General features: G+C 38.4%; 1 protein-coding gene across 1 annotated transcript in view; it reads right to left on the bottom strand.

Moving 5' to 3' along the window:
• Positions 1-24,916, bottom strand: part of PDSS2 (decaprenyl diphosphate synthase subunit 2) — an 82,157-nt gene that overhangs the window by 27,395 nt on the left and 29,846 nt on the right. The window contains 1 exon segment of the mRNA XM_070953613.1: positions 3,429-3,503. Coding sequence (XP_070809714.1) covers positions 3,429-3,503 — 75 coding nt within the window.

Genomic DNA, 24,916 nt, shown 5'->3' with positions numbered 1-24,916 from the left:
AGCCGCACAGGCCGCATACGGGCCACAACAAGTTCCGGCTACAGTTGTTAAGCAAATTACTGTGGATCATTAAGTACAATGTCATGTGAACACAACAGGTGACTCCTGCTGGGGTTCCCCACTGACTTTGCTTCTTGAAAGCCAGTTATGAGAGTCGCAAATAGTGTTCACAAGACCATGGGGAAGCTGCAGCCATAATAAATGTTCACTGATTGCCAAGCGCCTGAATTGCGGTCACATGACTATGTGGATGCATCTGCAAGAACCAGTTGTAAATTTTTCAGTGCTGTCATAACTTTGGTTCCTCAACAAGTGGTCGGTAAGCAAGGACTACCCATATGACAACATGTGCCTTCTTTATTCCATCTCAGTTCTCTTCATCTAGTCCACTTTAGCACATAATATGTCTTGTGTATTTAATGCAGCCAATGGAACTCGAATGAATTCTCCAAGCCATCAGGCTATAGAGAAAAGAATAGAAAATAATTATAAAAATATTTCAAAATGAAATGCACAAACTGCAATAAACTAAAGTTTCTAAAAAAAAATTCTGATTCTAAATGATTTGAAGTACATCTTAATTTGTGACACTGCTGTTCGTCACACCCTGTCACACAGACAATATGGCATTGCAAACTTCAGTTAAATCTAAGTCAGAACAATGCACAGGCTGGGAAAAAAAAAAACCATTGCAATTTGGATCATTCAGTGCTTCAGCTACAAAGTGAGATGATTCAACAATCTTTATTTTCCCATCTGTGAAGGAAAAAAGCCAATAAAATTGTGAGTCTTCAGCAGCAACACAGTAACCCTGCAAACATCTTGCATGTGATTGATGTCTCACTTAGCAGATGTCTTACTTCTTGTTGGACATGACAGGACATATTTTATTGGTCTATTAATATATGCCTTTGATGTTTGTGATAAAAAGGGTTAGAATAAATGGACCCGTAAAATGCATTATATTTTATTCAAATTCCACAGTTTAAATGAGGAAAAAAAGAGAGCCCCATCCTTATATCATGAAATATACCTTAAAGGGAAAATTAAATGTGAAAGGAGAAAGAAAAATGAAATCAAGATAGATAATAAGAGCACAACTTTCTCTAATTACACTATTATTTAGAAGTAAACTCCAGCTGCAAGCCGACCTTCGTTCTGTTCTGTCTTTTACCACACAATCTTTTCTCTATTCTTTTTCAGACAATTACAGAAACACATCAAGAAATCTAGCTTTGTCTGAAAGGGCTTTGACACGTACTACAAAGATAAAAGTATACCATATAAAACTGTGATGGCGAACCTATGGCACATGTACCCAAAGTGGCACATGGAGCCATGTCGCCTGGTAAGTGTGGCGTCGCCCGTTCCTTTTCCGGGTTTCTGGCGTGCATGCATGCGCGATGATCAGATGGCCTTTTTGCATGCAGCAGCAGTGCCGGAAACTAGAAGAGCTGGTCTTCCGTTTTCCTGTGTGAGCATGCACGCCGGCCAGTTGATCGTCGCATGCGCATGCGCGCCAGAAACACAGAAGAGTAGCTGGCTGAAACCGGAAGTTCATTTTCGGGTGCGTGCATGCACCCTGGGCAGCTCCTCTTCTGAGTTGCGGCCTAGGCGCACTCGGTGCCGAAAGGGTTCACCATCACTGATATAGAATTTTGGTTGTAAGTTGTTACGGTTGTTAAGCGAGTCACCACATAATAGACTGGATGTCATGATGACTTCTATGATGGTCATTAAGCAAATCACCACAGTCTAATGACTAATGATTAAACTAATCCAGCATTCTGAATGGCTGGTTTTTGCAATTTTCTGTTGGAAAATGTGGAAAAAATATTGCAAACCCTGGTTACATGACCACAAGACACCGCAAACGGTCTTTAAGGTGAGCCAGTTGCCAAGCACCTGAAATGCAATCACACAAGTGTGCCCAGATGTGAATCTGGAAGTTGTAACTTCGAGGTTGTGTCGTATGTAGCTTTTAAAAAATCCAGTTTGGTTTTGAAGAGTCGTTAAATAGCACTAGCACTTAGACTTATATACCGCTTCACAGTGTTTTACAACTCTCTCTAAGCGGTTTACAGAGTCAGCATATTGCCCCCAAGCTGAGTTTGTATAAATATACAAAAGTATGAAGACTATTGCTTAACGCATTGTAAGCTGCCCTGAGTCTCCGGAGAAGGGCGGCATATAAATCAAATTTTTTTAAAAAAAAAACTGTCTGTCTGAGCCCTAAGAAAAAGACAATAGCAAAGCACTTCTGAAATTTTGTAAGAAAAGTGCAGAGACTAATCCAAGCAATCACTAGGAGCTAACATTGACTTGAAGGCACAAAATGTTATCTATTGACTACATCTGATCACTATTCAGTGGCAGTATAGAATTTAAAAAAATAAAATCACAATAATCTGGGTCCTCATTTTACTCACCTCAGAACATGGAAGTCTGAGTCAACCTTGAACCTGCCGAAACTGCTGAAAGCTGGCAGTCAGCAGAAGTAGCCTGCAATACTGCATTCTAACCGCTTTTAAGTCATGTGAATGCTATTTTCAACCTTCCCAAGGGCCTTCCAACAAGACAGCCTTTTACAAATAGTTCTCAATTTACAATCATTTGTTTAGTGGCCAAAGTTACAACAGCAGTGAAAAAAGTGAGTTATGACTACTTTTCACACTTATAACAGCATCTACATGGTCATATGATCAGAATTTATTGTTTATTATTTTATTCATTAGTCATATTTCTATGCCGCCCACTCTCCAAGGACTCTGGGCGGCTTACACCAAAGACAGTATACTAAATAGCATATTGCCCCCTAACAATCTGGGTCCTCATTTTACCCACCTCGGAAGGATGGCAGGTTGAGTCAATCTTGAGCCGGTGAGATTTGATCCACTGATCTGCTGAACTAGCAGTCAGCTGCAGTAGCTGCAGTACTGCACTCTAACCACTGTGCCACCTCGGCTCAGAATTCGGATGCTTTGGCAACTGGCATGTATTTATGACAGTTACACTGTCCCAGGATGATGATGTGATTACCATTTACAAACTTCTGACAAGCAAAGTCAATGGGGGAAGCCAGATTCACTTAAGAACTGCAGTGATTTACTTAAGAACCATGTCACAAATGTCATAAAATGGCGTGTGACTTGCTTAACAACTTCCTTAGCAACAGAAACTACATTGGGCTAAATTGTGGTCATAAGTGGAGGACTACATGTATTTACAAATACAAAACATACCAAGAAAAAGAGATATTTTATACAATTAGAACATCTGAACTGATGGAGCAGGGCTCTGAAAAAGGTATGCACTAATAATTGTAACATGAAAGGAAGTTTTGATTCAGATTAACCCAAGCTTTATTTTTTAACATAAGAGGAAGAAAGTGATTTAAACACAAGTACATTTGTGAACTATCGAGTTACCTTTCCCAAGCTTGAATTTTCATAATATATTCCTTGTATTAAGTCGCCAATGGCACTTGACATTATCTCTACCACCTGAAAGAAAAAGAACAAGTTTCCAGCAAGATAATTACACAGTTACTAAAGGATGCTAAACTAAGAATACAGGATGGCTTAAATAAAAAAATATCTGTATCTTGAAGGCACATATTTTATTTATTTTAATATATATATATATATATATATATATATATACACACACACACACACACACACACACACACACACACCATTTCAAGTTAATTTTAAAAAAACAAAGCACTGATTTTTTTTAATTGATTAAAGTGAAGAGTTCTCAAATTGTAAGTTGAAACACCTCCCCCCCCCCCCGGGACTATAAGCAATTTAGAGGTTAAAAAAAAAACAAAATCAGGCTTTGTGCAGACAAAATGGGAATACTGTCAAAACCCACCCTATGTTGGTTCCTTATTTTGTCTGAACAAGCTCAAAGTGGGCAGCTGCTATATTACAAGGCTGTATGATGTACAGATTAAAATTTAATTATTAAAAACAGTATACTTATTTCTTGCCCAAACCAATAAAGCATTAGTTTTATTCATGGGGGAGTTTTGCACAAATTCATCTTTCACATTAGTGGGTTGTGGTACTACAAAGTTAGAAACCCACTATATTAAAATATAAATTAAATAAGCTACCAGGCATACAGAGATCAGAGCAACCTTCTGGGAACTATTAAAAATTCAGCCTTTTATACCTAATACGTTTGTTTTTAAACGCAAAGCAGTTTATCTTTATAACTCATTTCATATACTGGACACACTGTATTTGCATTTAGCAGCCTATCCCAGAAATGACAGTGACTTGTGCATAAAAAACTTTTGCCAACATGGAATTGTTATTCAGCAAACTATTATCTTTAAGGTTCTCAGATGTTCCCATTAAAAACTGAATAGAATCCAAAATAAAAAACCAAACATAGTTTCAGCTAGATTATGGTCTCACTGGAAATAGTATAAGAAATTGGAGCTCTGATTACGAACCCCTTTTGCTAGAATAGTATTGGAGGATTCAGAGTAATATATTTAATATATATCTACCTTACGGCTATCCTGCCTGCTATAGGTTTATTCTTCCATGATTAATTTCCTAGGTATATGGATCTATATCAAATTCTCCCTCCCTCTTGCCTAAAATGGTGTCCATTTATTATTGAATTAAGAGTATTCTGTTTCAGGTTTTTATCATTCTTGTAACTGAAGCCAGTATGGAAAATAAAGGCCCAAATGTTACTTCTATAAACCTCTTAACATTCTTGATGACCATTATAGCTTCATATATACGCCTTCCCCCACTCTATTATGTTTAGATTAAAATCCTATATTCCTTTAGGTATGAAAGAAAGCCACATTGAGCTTTATATGGTTTACTCCTGAGTAAACATGGACAGCAGTATGCTTTTGATCTCTTAAACAAACATGCTTAGCAAGACACCTTTGCAAATGGAAACAATTAATCTTTTTTTTAAATGATGTACGGGAATTAATTTCTAAGTCTCTTTAAGAACAGCCTCCTTTTCAGAGAGAAAATTTGTCTTGCCCTTTCAGTAATCAGATACTTAAGGAAATATTGTAGCAATCTGAGCTGCAGGAGAACTGAAAGGACAATGATCCTACAGTGTTAACCCAGATGTGTTGAGTTATTTAAGTGGGGAACGGAGAAAATGAGGGACTTTTTGGGAAGGTATCAGATAAGCCTTATGCCCAAATCCAGGAGGATTGTGTATCGCCAATGGGTCTATGAAAGCCTGTAACCAAACACTCAGTGTCAGATTGTATTACGTTTTATACAAGCAACATCTCAAGATTCCTCTGATGGCCGAGACACATAATACAGATCAATCACTCACTAAAAAATATTATGGTTTGTGAAACGGTTGGAGCCCAGAGACATGGCAGTAATATGAAGAAGAAGAATTTACAAAGACACTGAGTCCTACCTCTAAATGTCAAAGTGATAGTATGAGCTTTAACAATGCACCTAGCTGTGAATAGCCAGAGCTCCCCCTTCTCTGAAACTCTAGACAGAACTTGACCCAGAGAATGATCCTTTACTTTAATCAACACACATGGAAGCAAATTCCATGCTATAGTGATTTGGAAAGAATAAATTTGTAGAAGAACCTAAGAATATATATATATATTGTACAATATATATATTGTACAATTATAGTATGGCTTTCCTACGAATGAGTAATAGAGGTCCTATCAAATGCCTACTGCCTTATTAACTTACTGGCAAGTTAAATTCTAAATGATACAACTATGCCTTCACCCATAAGAGCCCTTATTTTGATTGGCAAGTGCTTTCATTTTCAAAGGTTAACTTTGTCCTCCCCAAATTTAACTCCCTTATAAAGCACTCTCTAAAGCGAAGTCAGGTGATTTTTGTTTGTGTTGTTTGACAAGAAATTATACATTATTTAAAGGCCTGGTGCTTAAGATGTAACACAAGAACTACCCAGGCTTTGGTTCAATTTCTGGACAAATAATCTTCGGAAATGGGTAGTAACTCAGTGGTAGAACATATCATTCAGATGCAGAAGAGTACAAATTCAATCCCAGGCTTGTCCAGTGCCTGAGAAGACCTCCTCTGGGAATTATTAAAAAGCTGTTGCTGGTCAGCATGGATGATGCTAAATTTTGGTTGGTTTTAGTATACAGGATTATCTGAGATTGCAGCAACAATTTTCAAGTTTTTACTCTCAGGACAAAAACGTTGACGAATATACAAATGTCAGGAAAAAAAATATCTTAGAAGCATTTTAGGGTTATATAAATTTGTCCTTGGCTCAAGATAAATTAACCTGTGTTAAGTTGAATCTCACTGTTGTGTGATTCCATAATTATGCGGGAACACACATAAAACTTCTTTTGAAGCTACACATTTAAATGGTGATAGATAATTCTGGATAAACTGTTTTTAGGGAATCATTACTTATCCTTTTACAGAGAAATCCTCAGTGAGTCTATTAGGTTTCTGATTCTTCTTCCTTGGTAACCTCCTTTTGGACTTTAAACGATGTCAGTTGGCATGTTAATCCCTGTTCTGTCATGAACAGAGGGCAAGCATCTGCAATAAAGAGCCTCTATGGACTTATTATTACAGTCCATTAGATATTCCTAATAGTGTATAATCAAGAATTATGATATTTTATAGCAAAACTGTAAATGACACTGTAGGGATTAATACTTTATCACTACTTATGATTTGTTGTTTTAATTATTTTAATATCCTATCATATTTTTAAAAAAACTTTGGCATACATCTCTAGGCTGTCTTTTCAAAAGGGAATGATCTCTTTAAGTTTAGTTTACTCATTCACAAAAGGTAGACATAAATCAGTTGGTGGATATTCAAAGCTGCAAACTGTTCCCTGGCCCAGAAAGGGTTAATTTATGGATTGTGCACAAAATACCTTAAAATCAGTGATCTATGGCTCAAAATTTCTGAAAATATTTCTTGAAAACAAAACTCTTCCTCATTTACTATCTGTTTTGCCTAGATCCAAGTTCCCTGGTCATAAGTAAATGGAAGAAAAAGACCTTCACAATGACATCTGTCTGGGACAATACTTTTCAGCCTTCTTGGAAATAGAGAATTTGATATGGCCCATATACATATTGGTAATGCAGCTCAAGGCAGTAATGTATCAGATATTCAGTAAGTATGTGAATTATAAGATTAGTATTAAACTGCTGAAATAAATACTGCCTTATGTCTAACGATTTTACAGGAAGTTTCATCTACCTAAAGACATTTTTTTTCCCTACCATTACTTCCTATCATGGCAATATAAGTTCTACTCTAGGGGCCAATGAACTAAATCAAGACTAATGTTTTCCATTAGCAGATAGAAAGTATGTTATGTAAATAAACTCACTAGGTAAAACCAAAGCTGGTTTAATACAGATCAGTTTCATCAGAACACACTTTTCTGTATAGTAGCAGCATTTAAGGAGTTATATCTCCTTAAATATCTCCCCATCAATGCATGTTTTGAATCATTAAAATCTGCATGGGATGTTGATCATGGCACAGTAGTTGTTGTTACTCAACACAAATTTTACAAAGCTCACTACAGTTATGGTTCTGATCTACAAGACATACTAAACATCTGTTCCATTTCTTTCTCTCCCATTTCTATTCATTGAAAATAGAAACAAATAGACTCAAATTCTTGCCAGCATGACATGTGTATCTGCAGTTTCCCGAGTGTCATTTACACATTGGTTTATTTTTCTGCAGAAGACTTTGTTTGAAATTGAAGTTTGAAATAATTTTTAAAATTATTGGGTGTTTTAAATTTGTCTCGGCCAAATTGTTTAATTCGGTTTTATTCTGTTTTAAAATTTTGTATTTATGTGTTTTATTCTGTAGCTGTTCACCGCCCTGAGTCCTTCGGGAGTAGGGCGGTATACAAATCCAATAAATGAAATGAAATGAAATGAAATGAAATTTTGTAGAGTTTGCAGAACTCTTATTTCCCTATGCAAACCACATGAATTAGCATGAGTTCTGCTGACCTCTTCAATGGTAAGGTCAATGAGACCAAGCAGCGTAGGAAGACAATTGTGTGAATTCACAGATGATCACTTAAACTCCTTCAGCTATGGGTAAGTACCCAGTTTTTTTCTTAAATGTGCTGTGATTCAGATACATGGATGCATAGCAATTTTCTTACCTGGAATAGGTCTGGTTCTCATGAGTTAATGAAAGAGAGAACAGTTCTTCTAAAGGCAGCATCAAACTGGGAGCAAATATACAAGTTACAGTATGGAAGATTTATAGCCAAGCCCCTGGGACCCACCCAAACTCTGGTAGAGGAATACCTCAGAGATAGGCTGCTGCTGTTACTCTTGTTCATGTGGAACCTAGTTATTTGACCAGCTCACGAGATTGGGGTAGTGGGAGTAGGGAAAGAAACAGATCATAAACTTCAGATAGACTCTGGAAGGCCATAAATAAATAAATAATAAATGAGTAAGTAAGTAAATAAATAAATAAATGTCCTAAGGAAAACAAATGCTGTATGTCCTGATTTAAAAAAAATGTCCTGAATGTGATAAGACCTCCAAAAAATGGAGCAGGGCTTCCAATGATCGAGAAAAATAGATAATATAATGTCTTGATCTAAGAATTAGGCAGTGCATGAACAGCCAATAATGGCAACGTTAAAGTCAAAGATGCCACCTGATGAGGCACTGATGAGGAAGTGCTGGTGATACAGACAAGCAGTGAAAAGGCCCTGGGTGTAGGCCATGGTATATTCTTTCTATCTGAAAGACTGGTGATCCTCAGTTATGGTGTGAGAGAGTCATAACAACCAACAGCAGGAGGGGGCGAAGCACAATTTCTTCAACTTCAAATTTGTATGCTGCTGTACAAAGTTTTTGCAGTTGCTGGCTGTCCAGTATATTCTCAGTTATATTGTTTAGTAATTCTGTTCTCATTCCAGCCCTGATTTCCAGTATTATTCCAGGAACAGAGCCAAACATGTCAAAGTAGAAAAATGAAAGTTTCCATAACTTTGGCTACTGACTCAGTTGCATGATGAGTCACATCTGATTCCTACTTAGCAAAACATACTGGTTTTATCTGAAAAATAGCATTTCGGCTAAAAATGCTGAACCAGGACAGGGAGATGCAGATACAGAACCATCATTAGCAACTGATTGACTATGGGCCTGTTGCTGCTCTCTCCCAGCCAAACTTACCTCACAAGATTATTATAATGAAAACATTGAAAAACAGTACGTTAGCTCCAGGAAGAAAGGTAGGATATAGTTCTTTTAAATAAAAACAAACAAAATAAATAACTTGCCAAACAACAAAATTTGTTTAATTCAAATGAAATCCAATTTGACTAGTTTAACTTTGAATCTCTTAGAGCTATAGTCCATTTTTCTTCCATATCAGGTGGGCTACAGACATTTGCCCATCATTTAGATCAATAATTGCAGTTTCCCCACCATATAGGTAGTCCTCGGCTTACGACAGCAATTAGGCCCAAAATTTATATTAAGTGAGAAATTTGTTAAGTGAGTTTTGCCCCATTTTACGACTTTTCTCAACACATTTGTTAAGTGAATCACTGCAGTTCTTAAATTAGTAACATGGGTGTTAAATGAATCTAGTTTCCTCATTGACTTGTCAGAAGATTGCAAAAGGGGATCACATGTCTCTGGGACACTGCAACTATCATAAATGTGAGTCAATTGTCAAGCATCTGAATGTAAATCATGTGACCATGGAGATGCTGCAATGATCGTAAGTGTGAAAAATGGTCGTAAGTCACTGTTTTCAGTGTTGTTGTAACTTCAAAAGGTCACTAAATGAACTGGTGGAAGTCAAGGACTACCTGTACTTGGGTATCCATCTAGAAACGTTAGTATGCAATTAACTGTGGCTGTTCACAGAATATGTATTAGTTAGGGGTGTCCATTTTGTGTGTGTGATACCTATTTTTGCTATTCTGGAATATAAAATTAATTGCACTTAGTTTAGAAGATAAGTTCAATTACTATTTCTTCATTATAGCTACGAAGAGAAATTAAGAGAGTCATATCAGCAAGATGCAGAAGAACAGAATTCTTCAGTGCCATTTATTTAGAACAGAACAAACAAGTAGACACACTAGCTTAAAATCAAAGCCTGCCAGTGCTGGGTTGTCAGAAGTAATAACTTGAGGTAATTCCAGGGGTGCAATGATCCCCGTTCAGACCGGATCGCCCGATCCGGTAGCGATGGCAGCGGGTGGTTCGGAGAACCGGTAGCAAATATCCTTGCCCCTCCCCCCCCATGCCCAGCTGATCAACAGAGGCTGTTTTTTTTTATTTTTAAAAGCATTTTTTCGGCCGAAGAAGTTGTAGAAAAAATGCTTTTAAAAATTAAAAAAAAAAGCCTCTGATGATCCCGTGGCTCAGCTGGGATCATCAAAAGCTTTTAAAAGCATTTTTTTTACACAACCTCTTTGGCCGAAGTAGTTGTAGAAAATATGGTTTTAAAAGAAAAAAAAAGTTAGCCATGCCCACTCAGTCACATTACCCCGACCACCAAGCCACGCCCACAGAACCGGTAGTAACAAATTTTACATTTCACCACTGGGTAATTCTAACTATTTTGGGTTCAAATCTGCAATAGACCAGCTGTGGTTATCTTGAAAGCAAACCATAGGATGCAAGCCATATATGGAAATTATTGGACATGAGAACCTGTCTGGTATCATGAACAATCGTATTACTCATAGCATCAAGATATAATTATTAGTTATCACTGAACATATAGCAATTATGAACGATTAGCTAAGGAAGTACCATTTCCCAGTGGTGGAACACGTTTTGCATTCAAACGATTCCAGAATTACTTCCTGTTATCTCAAAGTACAATTTACAAAGATCACTGATTGAACTCTTAGAATTTCAATATCTAGGTACTGAGAGCAGGCAGCCATCAATTTTAAAGAAGATATATTTAGTCAGCTTTCCGCTACCTAACACTCTGAAGGTCTGCTAAATTTCAGCTGCCATTATCCCCAAGTCTATATAATACCGGCTGAAGAGTCTGAGAGTTTTGAGTTTTGTATTCACTCGATTGGAGAAGTGATAATTATTTAACGCTGGCTGGATCTTGCCCCAAAAAGATCGTAATATGTAGCATTCAACTATTAGAAGATTGGACAATTTTATTCTATGGAGTCCTTGGTTTATCGTATTATTTAAATTTATATACAAGCTAAGTTTATTTAGTCAGCTTTGGTTCACACTGAACAGTTAGTCAAGGAATGTGTTATATTTCTTTTTTCCTTAAAAACTGACTACAAAAAAAATGAAGATAAGTTATATCACAGAGCATGAACTATATTACTGATTTCTGTCATTTCAAACTGAGAGTGATCAAAGATATTTCAATCGTTTCTATTAGCTGCTTCTGAGAGAGATTGCTGACTGGCACTCAAGCATTTATTGCAGGCGTAGAAGCAATCATGTTCAAATTTATTACTTTTCTCTTAATAAAAACAGCATTAAAAACTATAATGTAGAAAGCTGAATGCTCTCAAGGGGAGATTTAGCTTCTGCTTATATGCTGAATGGGTGGGAAATATATTCAAGTAAGGAGTTTAGTATTCAGAGTAAGATTGGATGAAGGAATACACACACACACACACTGGTGTTTGACAATGCTAACTCAAGTCAACTCTTGTAGCTCTTTAGAAAAAGTTATGTGAATTATCGGAAGATACATATTGATTTTCCCTTTTAGCAGAAATATAATTATATATTCATTTTCTAATAATGTTCATATTATTATCATTTTATTTGAGCCTGAAATACAGGGTTTTAAAGTAATATATAAAAGGGTACCTTCTACCTTACTTGAAGCAGTTCCTTTTACCTCAGATTCACCAGATGCAGCTATTTTCATTGTTGTGGCTTAGTATGAATGAACATTGCAAATAACAGATCCAGGACTCACTCTCCATGAAAAATTCCCTTACTGCTGGCAGGACAAGGCCAGAGATTAATTTCCTTTTCTCTATTCTCCCACTTACGTTTCTTATTCATTATGAAACAAATGTCCAAAAAAAAAAATCTTTGGAGTTCAATTTTACCAGTTGAATCACAGAGTCAGAAGTAGGTATTCCCAATCTCAAACCAAAGGTTCCTATTAGCTAAAAGTCAGTGAACAAGCAACTTCTGAAAGTGATTACAAAAGAAAGGTTGCAAACTCTGTATTCTTAAACTCTTCTTCCAGAGTTTTAAACCGCAGCCTCTTTGTGAGGAGCAACTGTATGGAGCACTTGTGGATGATCTCAAGTCATCTCTTTGTCCAGAGAGGAATTATGAAGCCAATTTACTCACTGGCTCTTCATTCTGCTATGGTCGCTGGCTACGCTTTTAATGCAGTTTAATTTAGTTTAGTTTCAGTTTTAGCTTTCAGTTCACCATTATTTCCCAGAAGTCCTTTTGTGTGTGTTCTCTGTGGATTAGTATCTGTTCTAGTTTAGAACCAGCAGCAATGATGGAGGCGAGGCAGGTTAACAATTAACAGCTCTTTATTAACAACAATAATTAACCGCGACTCTCTCTCAGTATGCTAATGACTGAGGGAGTGAGTCGATTTCTCCGAACTGACAGCTCTTTTATACTCGAGCTGTCAGCGGTTTATCCAATCAGGGGGCTCCAAATTCCCACCTGCAGAATGCCGGCAGGCGGACCAATGAACTGCGCGCTTGCTTCACGTGATCGTCGGCCGGATGCAACACTCCTTCCCTCCTGGATTGCGCATGCGTAATGAGCTAGGCAAATTGGGCATCTCCGACTACTCCCCGACCTGTGCAGTTAAGTAGTATCAGATGATTTAGGTGGACTTAGTAGCGCAACCTCCGGAACTCCAGGAGACTGCTTGGCAATGTCGATGGGGAAACTGTTTGTCCCACTTGGCAGCATATTAGAAGGTAAATACGCGGTTTGATTGGTGCCGGTTTGACTGTACAGGTGTGGCTCACTAAAGTCTTGCTCATTATCGATGGGTCCCATTATTTTAAGTGTGGGAAGAGGCATGCGTGTGATTGGATCTAGTGGAGGCAGGTGGCATCTTCTCAGTTGATCCACGTGTCACCGCCATAGACAGCCATCTTCCAACTGAACCCGGTACGAACGGGGTCCGGTCACTTCAATTATGCAACTGGGAAGCCACCTATGGTCTCCCCCATAATTCTGAGTGTACACCCAATTGTTTTCCTGGAAGTAATGTGCCCCAGCCGAAGAATCGACGGGTTTTTCAGGCGAGTACTCTGGGTGCAAGCGGTCTAACACAGTTCTGAGTCTACAGCCCATCAGAAGTTCTGCGGGGCTACGGTTTGTCGTAGGGCACGGCGTGGTGTGCTGTGCCAACAAGTAGGTAGCCAGTTTAGCCTGCCAGTCCCCCATGCCTAATTTGATCAGCACTTCCTTAGCCAAGCAGATGGTCCATTTGGCAAAGGCCGTTAGTGGCTGGATGAAATGGCACAATTGTGGCATGGCAAAAGCCCTGCCTTGCCAAGTAGTATTGGAAGGTAGCTGATATCATCTGCGGGCTGTTATCTGACACCAAAACATCTGGCAGTCCATGGGTAGCGAAGATTTTCCGTAATGCCTTAACAACAGTTTCTGAAATAGTTGAGGTCATTGAGACGGCGTCGACCCACTTCGAGTAGGTGTTTACTACAACCATAAATGAGTGTCCCTGGAAGGGCCCAGCAAAATCTATATGGACTCAGGACCAGGGGGCCTTAGGGGTCTCCCATTCCCTGTTGGCTGCTGTCGGCAGGGTGCCTATGGTCTCCTGGCATCGCTGGCAACTGGCAACCCAATCTCCAATTTCCCCGTCTATTTTCGGCCACCATAAATAGCTGCATGCCAGGGCCTTCATACGGGCAATGTCCGGATGGCCCTCATGCAAGGTAAATAGGACCTGGAACTGCAGCTCAGCTGGAACAATGACACGTGAGCATCAAAGTAGGCAGCCTCTCAAAACTGATATCTCATGCTGCCTGACTTTGTAGGGTTGAAATTCGGGAGCCACTTGTCCCAAAGGCCACCCTCTCTTCACCCAGTCCGCCACCTGGCGAAGGACACAATCTTTACCAGTGTACCTTGCGACATCGGAAGCCGACAACAGAGAGACCTGGTCGTCGATGAGAAGAACAGACAATGCAGGCGCAGAGTCTTCCACAGGTGAAGGGAGGGGGCAACAGCTTAGTGCATTGGCATGGCCCATGGCCTTACCGGGCCTATAGACCAGTTCGTAATTATAGGCCGCCAGGAACACCACCCATCTCATCATTCTTGGCAACAGGATAAAAGGGGTTTGGCGATTTCCAGCCAGAATGCCCAAGAGAGGCTTGTGATCGGTGATTAGTGTAAATGAACGGCCATACAGGTAGTCATGAAATCATTTGACCCTGGCCACGGCTGCTAAAGCCTCTTTATCGATTTGCCCGTAGTTCTGCTCGGCCGACAATAAAGTTCTGGAAAATAGTCGATGGGGGCTTCTGTTCCGTTAGATAGCTAACGGATAGTGACTTAGGACAGCCCCTACCCTGTAGGGCGATGCGTTGCAAACTAGAGTCAATGGGAGATTGTTGTGATATTGCATTAAGACGCTATCAGATGTGAGCAGTGCCTTGACAGCCTGGAAGGTGGTTGCTTCCTTCCTACCCCAGTGCCAAGGCGTTCGGTTGTCAAGGAGGCAGTGGAGTGGCTCCACAACTGTGGCTTTGTGAGGCAGGAACATATTATAAAAGTTCAGGATACCAACAAAGGCTTGCAGCTCCGTCCTATTTGCCGGTGCTGGAACTCCTTGTATGGCCAGCACCTTCGAAGGTGTAGGGTGGAGACCGTCAGCATCGGCAAGGTATCCGAGAAATTCAACCTGACGCGCCCCTAGCAAGCATTTATTCCTTTTCAATCGCAGTCCATTTTGCCTAAAACGGAGAAATATGGTCCGGAGCTGGCTGACAACTTCAGATTCATTGGTGGCAGAGACAAATATGTCATCAAAATAGGGGATTACCTCCAACAAGCCGTGCAATAATCTCTCCATGAGACTCTGAAATATGCCGGGGGCGACGCAAACTCCAAATTGTAGGCGGTGGCATTTGAAGGCACCGCAGTGGGTCACAATTGTCTGCGCCTCCGGGGTTGTGTCGTCCACTTCGAGTTGCTGGTAGGCTTGCACCATATCAAGCTTTGCGAAGATGCTGCCATGGCCCAGTGAATGAAGGAGGTGCTGGACAACTGGAACAGGATAGGGATTTGCCTGTAGCGCACGATTTATCGTTGCCTTATAATCAGCGCATATTCGTATAGAGCCATCAGCCTTAATTGGAATAACAATAGGCATCTCCCAGAGCACATGGTCCACCGGTTTCAACACTCCTTGCGCCAGCAGCCTATCAATTTCTTGGTCCACTTTCGGACGGAGGGCGAAAGGAACCCTTCGTGGTTTGAGCCGCAAAGGAGTCACAGTGGGGTCCAGGTTAAAGGAGATAGGGTTACCCGTATATTTCCAGAGTTCACTACTGAATACTACTGAATACATCGGAGAACTCCTGTAAGAGATCCAAGTAGTGGTCAGATGCAGTGGCATGGATGCCTGTCACCACTAGCCCTAAAGCATCAAACCAATCTAACCCAAGCAGTCTGGGCAGCAAACCTTTCACAATGACAAGCTTAAGGCGACTGCTGAAATTTTTGTAATTTATCCTGAATCTACCATAGCCTAGAATAGGTATGTAATTACCCTGGTAATCCCAAAGCCTTAGCCGAGAGGAAGTCAACCTAATCTTAACTATTGAAGGCACCAGTTTATTCAGTGTGCTCCAAAGATGATTGACACAGAGGACCCGGTGTCAATTTCCATCTTACATGATCTATCCTTGATCAAAACTGAGAGGAAAATTTTTTTCTTCAAGTTATCACTGGCCTGCCCTATTATGGCTTCAGGCTGACCAGCCTCCCTATAAATGATAAAACAATCCTCCTCTTTCTTGTCTGCCCTATTCCACTGTTTGTATTCTCTGGTGGGTCTCATAGGGTTGCCAGTTGCTGGTTGAGCGACTCGACAAACCCGTGCCAGGTACCCCTTTTCCCTACAACGTCTACATTCGGCATTTTTAAACCTGCAATCGGAACGGTGATGATTTCCCCCGCAGCCTATACACGGAATCTGAGGCTTTCTTTCCCTCAAAATTCCAGCTTTTATGAATATTTGTCTTAAGATGGCTTATGTCTTCCTCGTCTCCTGACAATGGGTCAGAGTCGACCTCATCTTGGTGAATAGCAGCAGCTTTATCGGCTACTGCGGGGTTAAATTCTTTCCTTATCTCTGTCACCGACTTAGTGGATAATTCTGAGCCTGTAGCCTCGTCTAGGGCAGTTTGCAGGGTGACATCCGTCTTTGCTAGCAAACGGCACTGCAAACGGATATCAGTGACCCCACAAATCAATTGATCCAACAGAATATCCTCTAGATATTCTCTAAAATCACAGTACAAGGCAGCCGCCCATAAGGCAGCCATGTGCTGGCTTATATTTTCTCCCTCTCTCTGATATTTGTGTCTAAACGCATGGCATCTGGCTACTCTCGATGGCAAAGGAGCATAATGGACTCTTAATTTAGCTACTAAGGTCTCCCAAGGCACGTCTTGCACCTTTTGTGGCGCCAATAGTGTCCGGGCTGTTTCAAACATATCATGCCCACAGATGCTGACAAACACAGCTAATCTCCTCTCACCTGGAAGCCCCTTGTAATCATTTGCGCTAGGAAACAATTGAAATGGTCCAGGAAAGAGTCCCAGTTCTCCGTTGTCTGATTGAAGGGCGCAAATGTAGATAGGGTGGCCATTACTGGGGGGGGGGACGTCTGAGATAACTTCAGCAGGGCGATGTCTCATTGCTGTGGCTTAGCTCCATTGATAATTCTATGTGAGTGACTTTGTTAGACCTGCCGCCTCATACAACACATCCCATCCTTCGTTGCCAGTGTTCTAGTTTAGAGCCAGAGGCAATGACGGAGGCGACACAGGTTAACAAGTTCACAGTTCTTTATTAACAACAACTATTAACCACGATTCTCTCTCAGTATGCTAACGAGTGAGGGAGCGAGCCGATTTCTCCGAACTGACAGCTCTTTTATACTTGAGCTGTCAGTGGCTTATCCAATCAGGGGGCTCCAAGTTCCCGCCTGCAGAATGCTGGCAGGCGGACCAATGAACTGTGCGCTTGCTTCATATGATCATCGGTCAGATGCAACAGTATCATATTACAGAAAAACAGTGAAGTAGAGTTTTTTTTTCAAAGCTGTCTTTTTCATAAATTTGATAGCTTCCCAGGAGTTGTCATAAAATGGATCAAATGTTTTAGAACAGGAACCTATATCAAGTTAGCATACCTTGTACTGAACCAGACCCCCGGACCATTTAGCACAATACTGTCTACATCTGTTGCCAGCAGCTATCCAGATTCCAGACTGGAGTTTTTTCCTAGTCATCCCTAGAATGACCAATGTGGAGGATAATATTGCTGAGTCTTGCCCTTCTCTTCATTGTGGAAATTTTGATCTCTATTCAGTGGAATGTCACAGCCGATCCAGTGTGGAATACCTTCTACAATAAAATGAAATAGCTAGACATATCTACATTTTGGAGCTTGCTAGACATTCATATTCTCAACAGTGAGCTTTCCCTTCAGATAGCATGATATATGTTTGCATTATTTACATATGTAACTGCATGTTTGCTTTAAGGGAACTATGTATTTTGTGCTGGACACACATTTCTTTTGTTAAAAACCAGGACCACCAGATCTGGGCTGCAAAATCTTGTAAATGGTTTCCTGTATCTCTTTGCTGGCATCTCATGGTAATCGAGATTTGTATAGTCTGGATCTCTAAAATATTCTCACATTCATATTGGCCAAGGTTCTCATCACAAAGCAATCTGGGCACTAGGATTGCCAAAATAGGTAATTTAGTATACTGGGTTTTTCCCTCTTTTCCTTGTCACTTCTCTTCCAGCTGGCACTCTATGTTTAATAATACTGTATGTGAATGTACTCATTTAAAAATTAGGGTGTCATTTTGTTATCGTATTACAAATGTACAGAAACCAATACTACAACTTTTAAGGGGTTTTGTTCTTTATGAGTTTAATGAGCGGGGGGGGGAGAAAAAATGCATTAGAAATCCCTCTGAGCAATCAGAGATGTTGAAACATACTAGTTTGGATCCAACAAGGTCCCAGCAGTAGCAGCAGTCATCTGCTGATATAGCGGTAGTTCAATTCTCCCCCACTGATGATACATCTGTAGCTGATTCACACAGAATCTAACACTATTCCATATGGTACCAAGGTCTATCAGGAACACTTCTTCAAAGGATGCAGAGACAGTAACAAGAAGGTGTTGAAAAAGCTTTTTTTTTTTTTTTCCAAAAAAATACCATTAAATTGCCAAATGAGTCTCTCTCTCTCTCTTATGATCTGAAGCTCAATGGTATTACTAACTGATGAAAAATTATTTCTGGCATAAGCTTCAACTGCATCAATATACTTCTTTTCAAGCGTTAATTCTATTTTCGGTGTACATTGCATTTGGCTTCTTGTTCACCTTAGTATCTTATAAGTGATTTTAGATCATGATTTCATTCTTCACAGTACGCCCCAAATACTTTTTTCCCCGGGATCAAAGGGTTTGGTTGTACTAACAATTAAAAATGGTTACGACTTACATATCTAAATAATGGAATTTGAGATAAAATGTATTATTGACCCAAGATGTGCCAGTATGGTATGGTAATTATAATTATATCTGTATATTGATTGTATTATGTCTTCAGCATACTTTCATCCCTAAGACATGGAACAACTAAATTCATCAGTGAATTTGTGAAACATAAGATTATTCATTTCAAAATAGAAGTAAACATCAAGTAAAATTTGGCCTGAATTTATTATGAAGTTTATAATATTGCAGTAGAAATTAAAATGTGTTTTCAATATGATACATAACAAACAACAGAAATATATTGCTAACGCTATGGTGAAAACTGCAGTGCAATTTAGCTAAATGGAGCACTTAAAATCTAATGTTTATTTCATGGGATTAATTTTGGAAGAAACCACAATTCAATCTTAAGAGATAATTATTAATCAAAATTAGTTAGAATTAAAATACAATAAACTGCTAATATAGATGTAGTCATTCTCTCAGGAACTCTAAGATCAGTAAAGCAACATTTGGATATCAGAATGGTATCAGAATTACAAACATAATATAAACCCTCCAGAAGATGAGATCTATTCTTCTTTGTTGAGATCTTCAATAACATAAGAAGCTTTTATTTTAAAAAATTGACATAAGATGTTCTACTGAGCCTCCAAAGCTCACAAAATATGGTTTATCTCCATGCTGGCAGAAGAATATGAGAAGTAGTCAATATTGATGGGCTTCCTGAAATTTCACCCAAAATGGCCTGAAATAGCTATGAATAGCTATGCTTTGTCCATAGAAGAGGGCATTGAAATTATGTTATTTGAAAAAAAATCTATTAAAAGCCTCTGTAAATTCAGCCTCTGTTTGAATTTTAAATTACAAATCTTATTTCTCTGCTGAGCCTATGCAGCATCCCTATTGCTAGCATTCACTGCTCAGGATACAGTGGTGTAGCAGTTAAGGCAGCATACTAGAGACTGGAAAACTGTGAGTTCGCATTCTACCCTAGACATAAAGCCAGCTGGGTGATCCTTGGGCCAGTCTCTTTCTCCTTCTCTCAGCTCTAGGAATAAGACAAGAGGAAAATTCTTCTGAAAATCTTGCCAAGAAAATTGCATAAACTTCTCCAAGCAGGAGTCAAGACAAACTCAAAAGTGTCCCTCTCCAGCTCATAGGAAATTCCTAACAAAAAAAATATAATTTGGATTTATGGTTTTGTTCCTTTTCTACAATAAATGATAAAAAGAGACCCTAGAGATTTAGAATATCCCTCATGAAAAATACATCCGATTAATTGGATTGTGTTATGCATTTGTACATGAGTGAGAATAATTGGTTTAATTAAAAATAATATTTGTTTCTTTTCTTTTGCTTCCAGTCACTGATACCATATTTAGTTTTAAAATTAATGGCAAAATACAGCAAGATGCTAAAGATGCAATTATTGCTTTTTTATTTCTGAACATTTAACTTCACAATCAAATTTACTTATTATTAAACCGAGTTGGCCATATATTACAGATTTTTAAATTGACATGGCCATTTATGATACATCAGTATTTTCTACTAGCTTCACTCATAATGGAATTTTTGGCTAGACCTGCCACATGAACATTACATTCAAGCATCATGGCAAGCCAAAATTCCCCTCCTACCAATCAGCATTGCCAGAAAACCACAGATGGCCGTATGTAAGATTTGCTAGCTTATCATACAAACCAGAGTGCTCCATTTGGAACAAGCCAGAGGAAAAAAAGCTATGCAAGAGATCAGAACAATGTCTTTCAAACACAACCATGTCTATATCCAAAGTATCTTCACAAACAGAATACCCTTTCTGTGGATACAGCTGATACTGTTGTCTTTAAAATCAGAAACTTCTCAACGCTGCCAGTTTGCTTTACAAATGAAATGGTTTATTGGATTCTGTGCAGAAGGAAGCGCTGTTTGCATAAATCAATGCTATTTATGTAAACAAACAGTTTATTTGTAAGCAACATATTTATGCCTTTAGAAATATGTAAAGTTAGCATATGGAAATTCATCCACTCTATAAGTAGTACATCTGTGTAATTGGTTATTTTTAAACAACTAATGCCTAACAAAACAATACTGCCTCATATTGATCAGTTGAAGCTATTCCATATATATGAAATGCTATGTTCCATACAACATTTTTATTTTATTATCCAGTTTTAAAGTGTTCAACTCACTTTGAATGCAAGTCACCTGAGTGGAAAGCACTCCATTTGAGTTTGAAACAGTTCTGTCAAGTTTATAACAACTATTCCGATCATTTTGCAAATGATTCAGATTTTGAATGCAATGTAATTTCAAAATTTTGTATATATCCCTACACAACAAACTACCACGTTGGTAAATAGTTGTATTTGTTATATATTGATCTCTCGACTCAGAATTTATATCTAATCTACACCTATTTAAGAATGACCAAGCTTAACTAATAAACAGAGATACTAAGATAGTGAAATAAACATGCAATAAAAACTAAAATCCATCAGACATGGGTTTTCTTCTGAAACATCCCACTGTTCTGCTTCAGAGTACTCCCAACTATCAGATACCTTATCATTGAGTAAACTATATATTTTCTCAAGAGATAATGAATTTGACAGCCCTGTTTACATTCTGAAATTGCACGTTAATTTAGCTGTTAACCAGTGCACAATGAAAAGACAAGAAAATAGAATTCCAGAACTGAAAACAGTAATTTTAGTTAGACCAAAAAAGTTTGAAATTGTCACTTTCTAAACATGATCTTCATATGTTACTATGAAAAGGGTATGTGCATGGCAAGAGTTGAGAAAAGTCATAACATGACTTAAAATTGCAGATACAATCTGTTTGCGTGGAACAACGGCATGCAATTTATAACTGACATTTCAATAGATTCACTCAACAGTGATATATTTATATAGTATTATTGCAAAAAGGTACATTGTGACAAGATTAGCAACATTCTTAAAGTAATGATTATTTAAGAATCAAAGTGTTACCTAAGGCAATTACGATGCACTCTTTTAAGATCTACTGGGAAAGATCTGAAGGGAAAATAATTGACTTCGCTAATTTTACCCTTGATAATTATAAAATAGCTCTACATTTCATTATAAGCCAAATTTTTCACATGTAATTGTCAGCCTTGATAGAAACAAGATAAATGCTTTGCAGAAAAGCTCTGACAATTAGCTATAAGATCATGATACAATTAATTTTGGACTTATAGTGCAAAGTAACACTAGGAATCTTAGATACATATATTATACTATTTGCTTCAATAATCAATAAACAAATCTGTGCCTATTTGTTCTCTGTAGATTCTCATGGCTAGCATTACTACTGTAATGAATTCATAACTCATTTAAATTTATTTGTTATCCTAGTTAACAGATTGCAAAATATAGGGATCGCAAGTGGTACAGTAAGAATTAAAAGTTGAGAAAACTGCACAAAGCAGAACTTTCATGAATTTATCCTGCAAGTTTTCTCCAAGTATTGTAAACAAAGCAGCCTATAGTCTTTAAGATACACATATTTTATTAAAATGACAGCAGTCAGACACTGATTAACAGCCATTTTAAAGGTAAATTACAATGTGAGCAATTCATAATGAACAAAAAATGATAAGATGTATTCTTTGCCCCCATGTGCAGATTCTGTTTTTCTATTATCTGTTTATACAGGTAGTCCTAACTTACGACCACAATTGAGCCCAAAATTTATATTGCTAAGTAAGAAATTTGTTAAGTGAGTTTTGCCCTATTTTATGATTTTTCTTGCCACATTTCTTAAGTGAATCACTGGAATTGTTAAATTAGTAACATGGTTGTTAAGTGAATCTGGTTTCCCCATTGACTTTGCTTGTCAGTTGATCACATGATCCCTGGACTCTGCAACCGTCATAAAATTGAGTCAGTTGCCAAGCATACGAATGTAAATCGTATAACCATGAAGATGCTGCAACAGTCATAAGTGTGAAAAATGGTCTAAGTCAGCAGTCACCAACTGGTGGTCCGTGGACTACTGGTGGTCCATGAGAAAATTTTGGTGGTCCGCAGAAAAATTATTTGCATTTTTTATATTACACTAAATCAGGGGTCCTCAAACTACAGCCCCTGGGCCAGATGCATGCAATGAACGTTTGTGTTGCTGCAGAGTCTTGCCCTTCAGGGTCTTTCTGTATGTGTCAGAGGGGGACAGAAATTCCGACTTGGGGTCTACTTCAGCCCTCTGGTACAGGGCTTTGGGCGAAGGCTGGAGGGACGTGCCACTGATGGCGAAGAGCCGGAGGACCTTGTTCCAGTGGGACTGCATCATGGCATGGAACTGGCTGACTATCTCAGCCAGCTGAGCCTCCAGGCGCCAGTACCTGGCCTTGCACTCCCGCAGTTCTTCCCTCTGCTTGGAAAGCCTATGCTCGTAGTCCTCAGTGAGGTGTTTCTGCTGAGCCTCCTTCTTGGTCAGATCCAACTTGAAATGAGCTGTTTTGCCAACTCTTTCTTGTGGTGGCTGCTTAGCTCCAATAACTGCTTCCTGTTGGGGCCCTAAAGAGCTCAGGTGGGGAGGCGAGGAGTGGCTGGGAGGGGAGGGGCAAGTGAGGCACCCCTCGATGTGAGTGACATCGAGTTAACCAAGCCTACTGAGTCACATGACCACCTAGTAACGCCCACCCAGCCGGTCATTAGGCAGATCATATTCGTGGTCCGCGGGATTTAAAATTATGAATTTAGTGGTCCCTGAGGTCCGAAAGGTTGATGACCCCTGGTCTAAGTCACGTTTTTCAGTAATGTTGTAACTTTGAACGGTCACTAAGTGAACTGTTGTAAGTCGAGGACTACCTGTAATATGTCTATAAAATTTTCTTAACTGGGGACAGCATGGTCAGCATATGGACAGCATGGTCAGCATATGGACAGCATATCAGTTGTTATTTCTAACAGGTCCCCAAATTAATACTGAAGTTCTGAAGGGATTATAAATAACAAATGGAAAGGCAAGCAGAATGCAGAAAAGATGTTAGAGGAGCATTAAAAGGTAACAAGCGTAACTTGCAGATTCATGACTATCTGACATGATATATAGCTAAACACTTAAAAATTTGTGACTAGCTTCACAATTTGTTAATCCTTGGGAGAATATAATTTGAATTGTGTCACTTTATTATTACTTTATACTATCTATCTATCTATCTATCTATCTATCTATCTATCTATCTATCTATGCAAAAAATTAAAATCTTGGGTGTTTTCCCGTGTCATGTTAAATAAGTTAGTTAAAATGTTTAAAATTCTGGTTAAAATCCTAGCTTAAAATCTTCCAAATCTATCTATCTATCTATCTATCTATCTATCTATCTATCTATCTATCTATCTATCTATCTACACACACACACACACACACACACTAGTTTATTATTGTATTAATCTATTTTCTGAACTAGCATGTAGTTTAAAATAGCTTGAGAGTTGGTAGCAACTGAGGTATAATAAACCTAAGTAATTAAGAAAGTAAATAAATAAAATTAAGTTAATATACTAGCTGCACGTATACCTTACATAGCAGAAAAATAACAGAGGAAGAACTTTTGGCTTTTAAAAACATAATTTTACAATAAATGCAAAAAATAAAAAGGTATCTTTTACAATATCATATCAATCTATCAAGCATTTATACTATTTTTAAGACAGGAGAGAATGAACTGATATAAATACTGAGTGGATTCCATTTAGGTAATATACCATAAAAGTTCGTTAAGTTTTCATTTGTCTAAAATAGGAACAAAATGATAATATGTTTTGGCATAACTTTCAGAACAAGAAGCTTAATTAGTTGAGAAGTCACATAATTCTGTAGGTCACTGTGTTTTAAATCTGAACTGTGGCAAGCTAAAAATAATTACATCTATTTGCTTAGAAATAGTATGTGATACAGAATAACATAAAGCATTTCTGCTTCATTGAAATCCATGGCTATTCTTCTGTCTAATTTTAAAAACAGATTTAGTAAAAGAGCCAATTCACAAAATACATGTTTGACAGACATGCAAAGAATATGTTTATAGATTATAACTTGGCTATATTGAATGAAACAGATAGCATGGCCTGTGATTCCTGTGATCATTCTTGTTATAAAAATCTTATTCTACTAATGAATATT

The sequence above is a fragment of the Pituophis catenifer genome, unplaced genomic scaffold (genome assembly GCF_029215685.1).
Source record: "Pituophis catenifer annectens isolate HBS135680 unplaced genomic scaffold, rPitCat1.0.hap2 SCAF_1, whole genome shotgun sequence".
In the NCBI taxonomy this organism is placed as follows: Eukaryota; Metazoa; Chordata; class Lepidosauria; order Squamata; family Colubridae; genus Pituophis; species Pituophis catenifer.
Note: the sequence above shows the minus strand (reverse complement) of the source record. Positions and strands in the feature narration are given on the sequence as shown.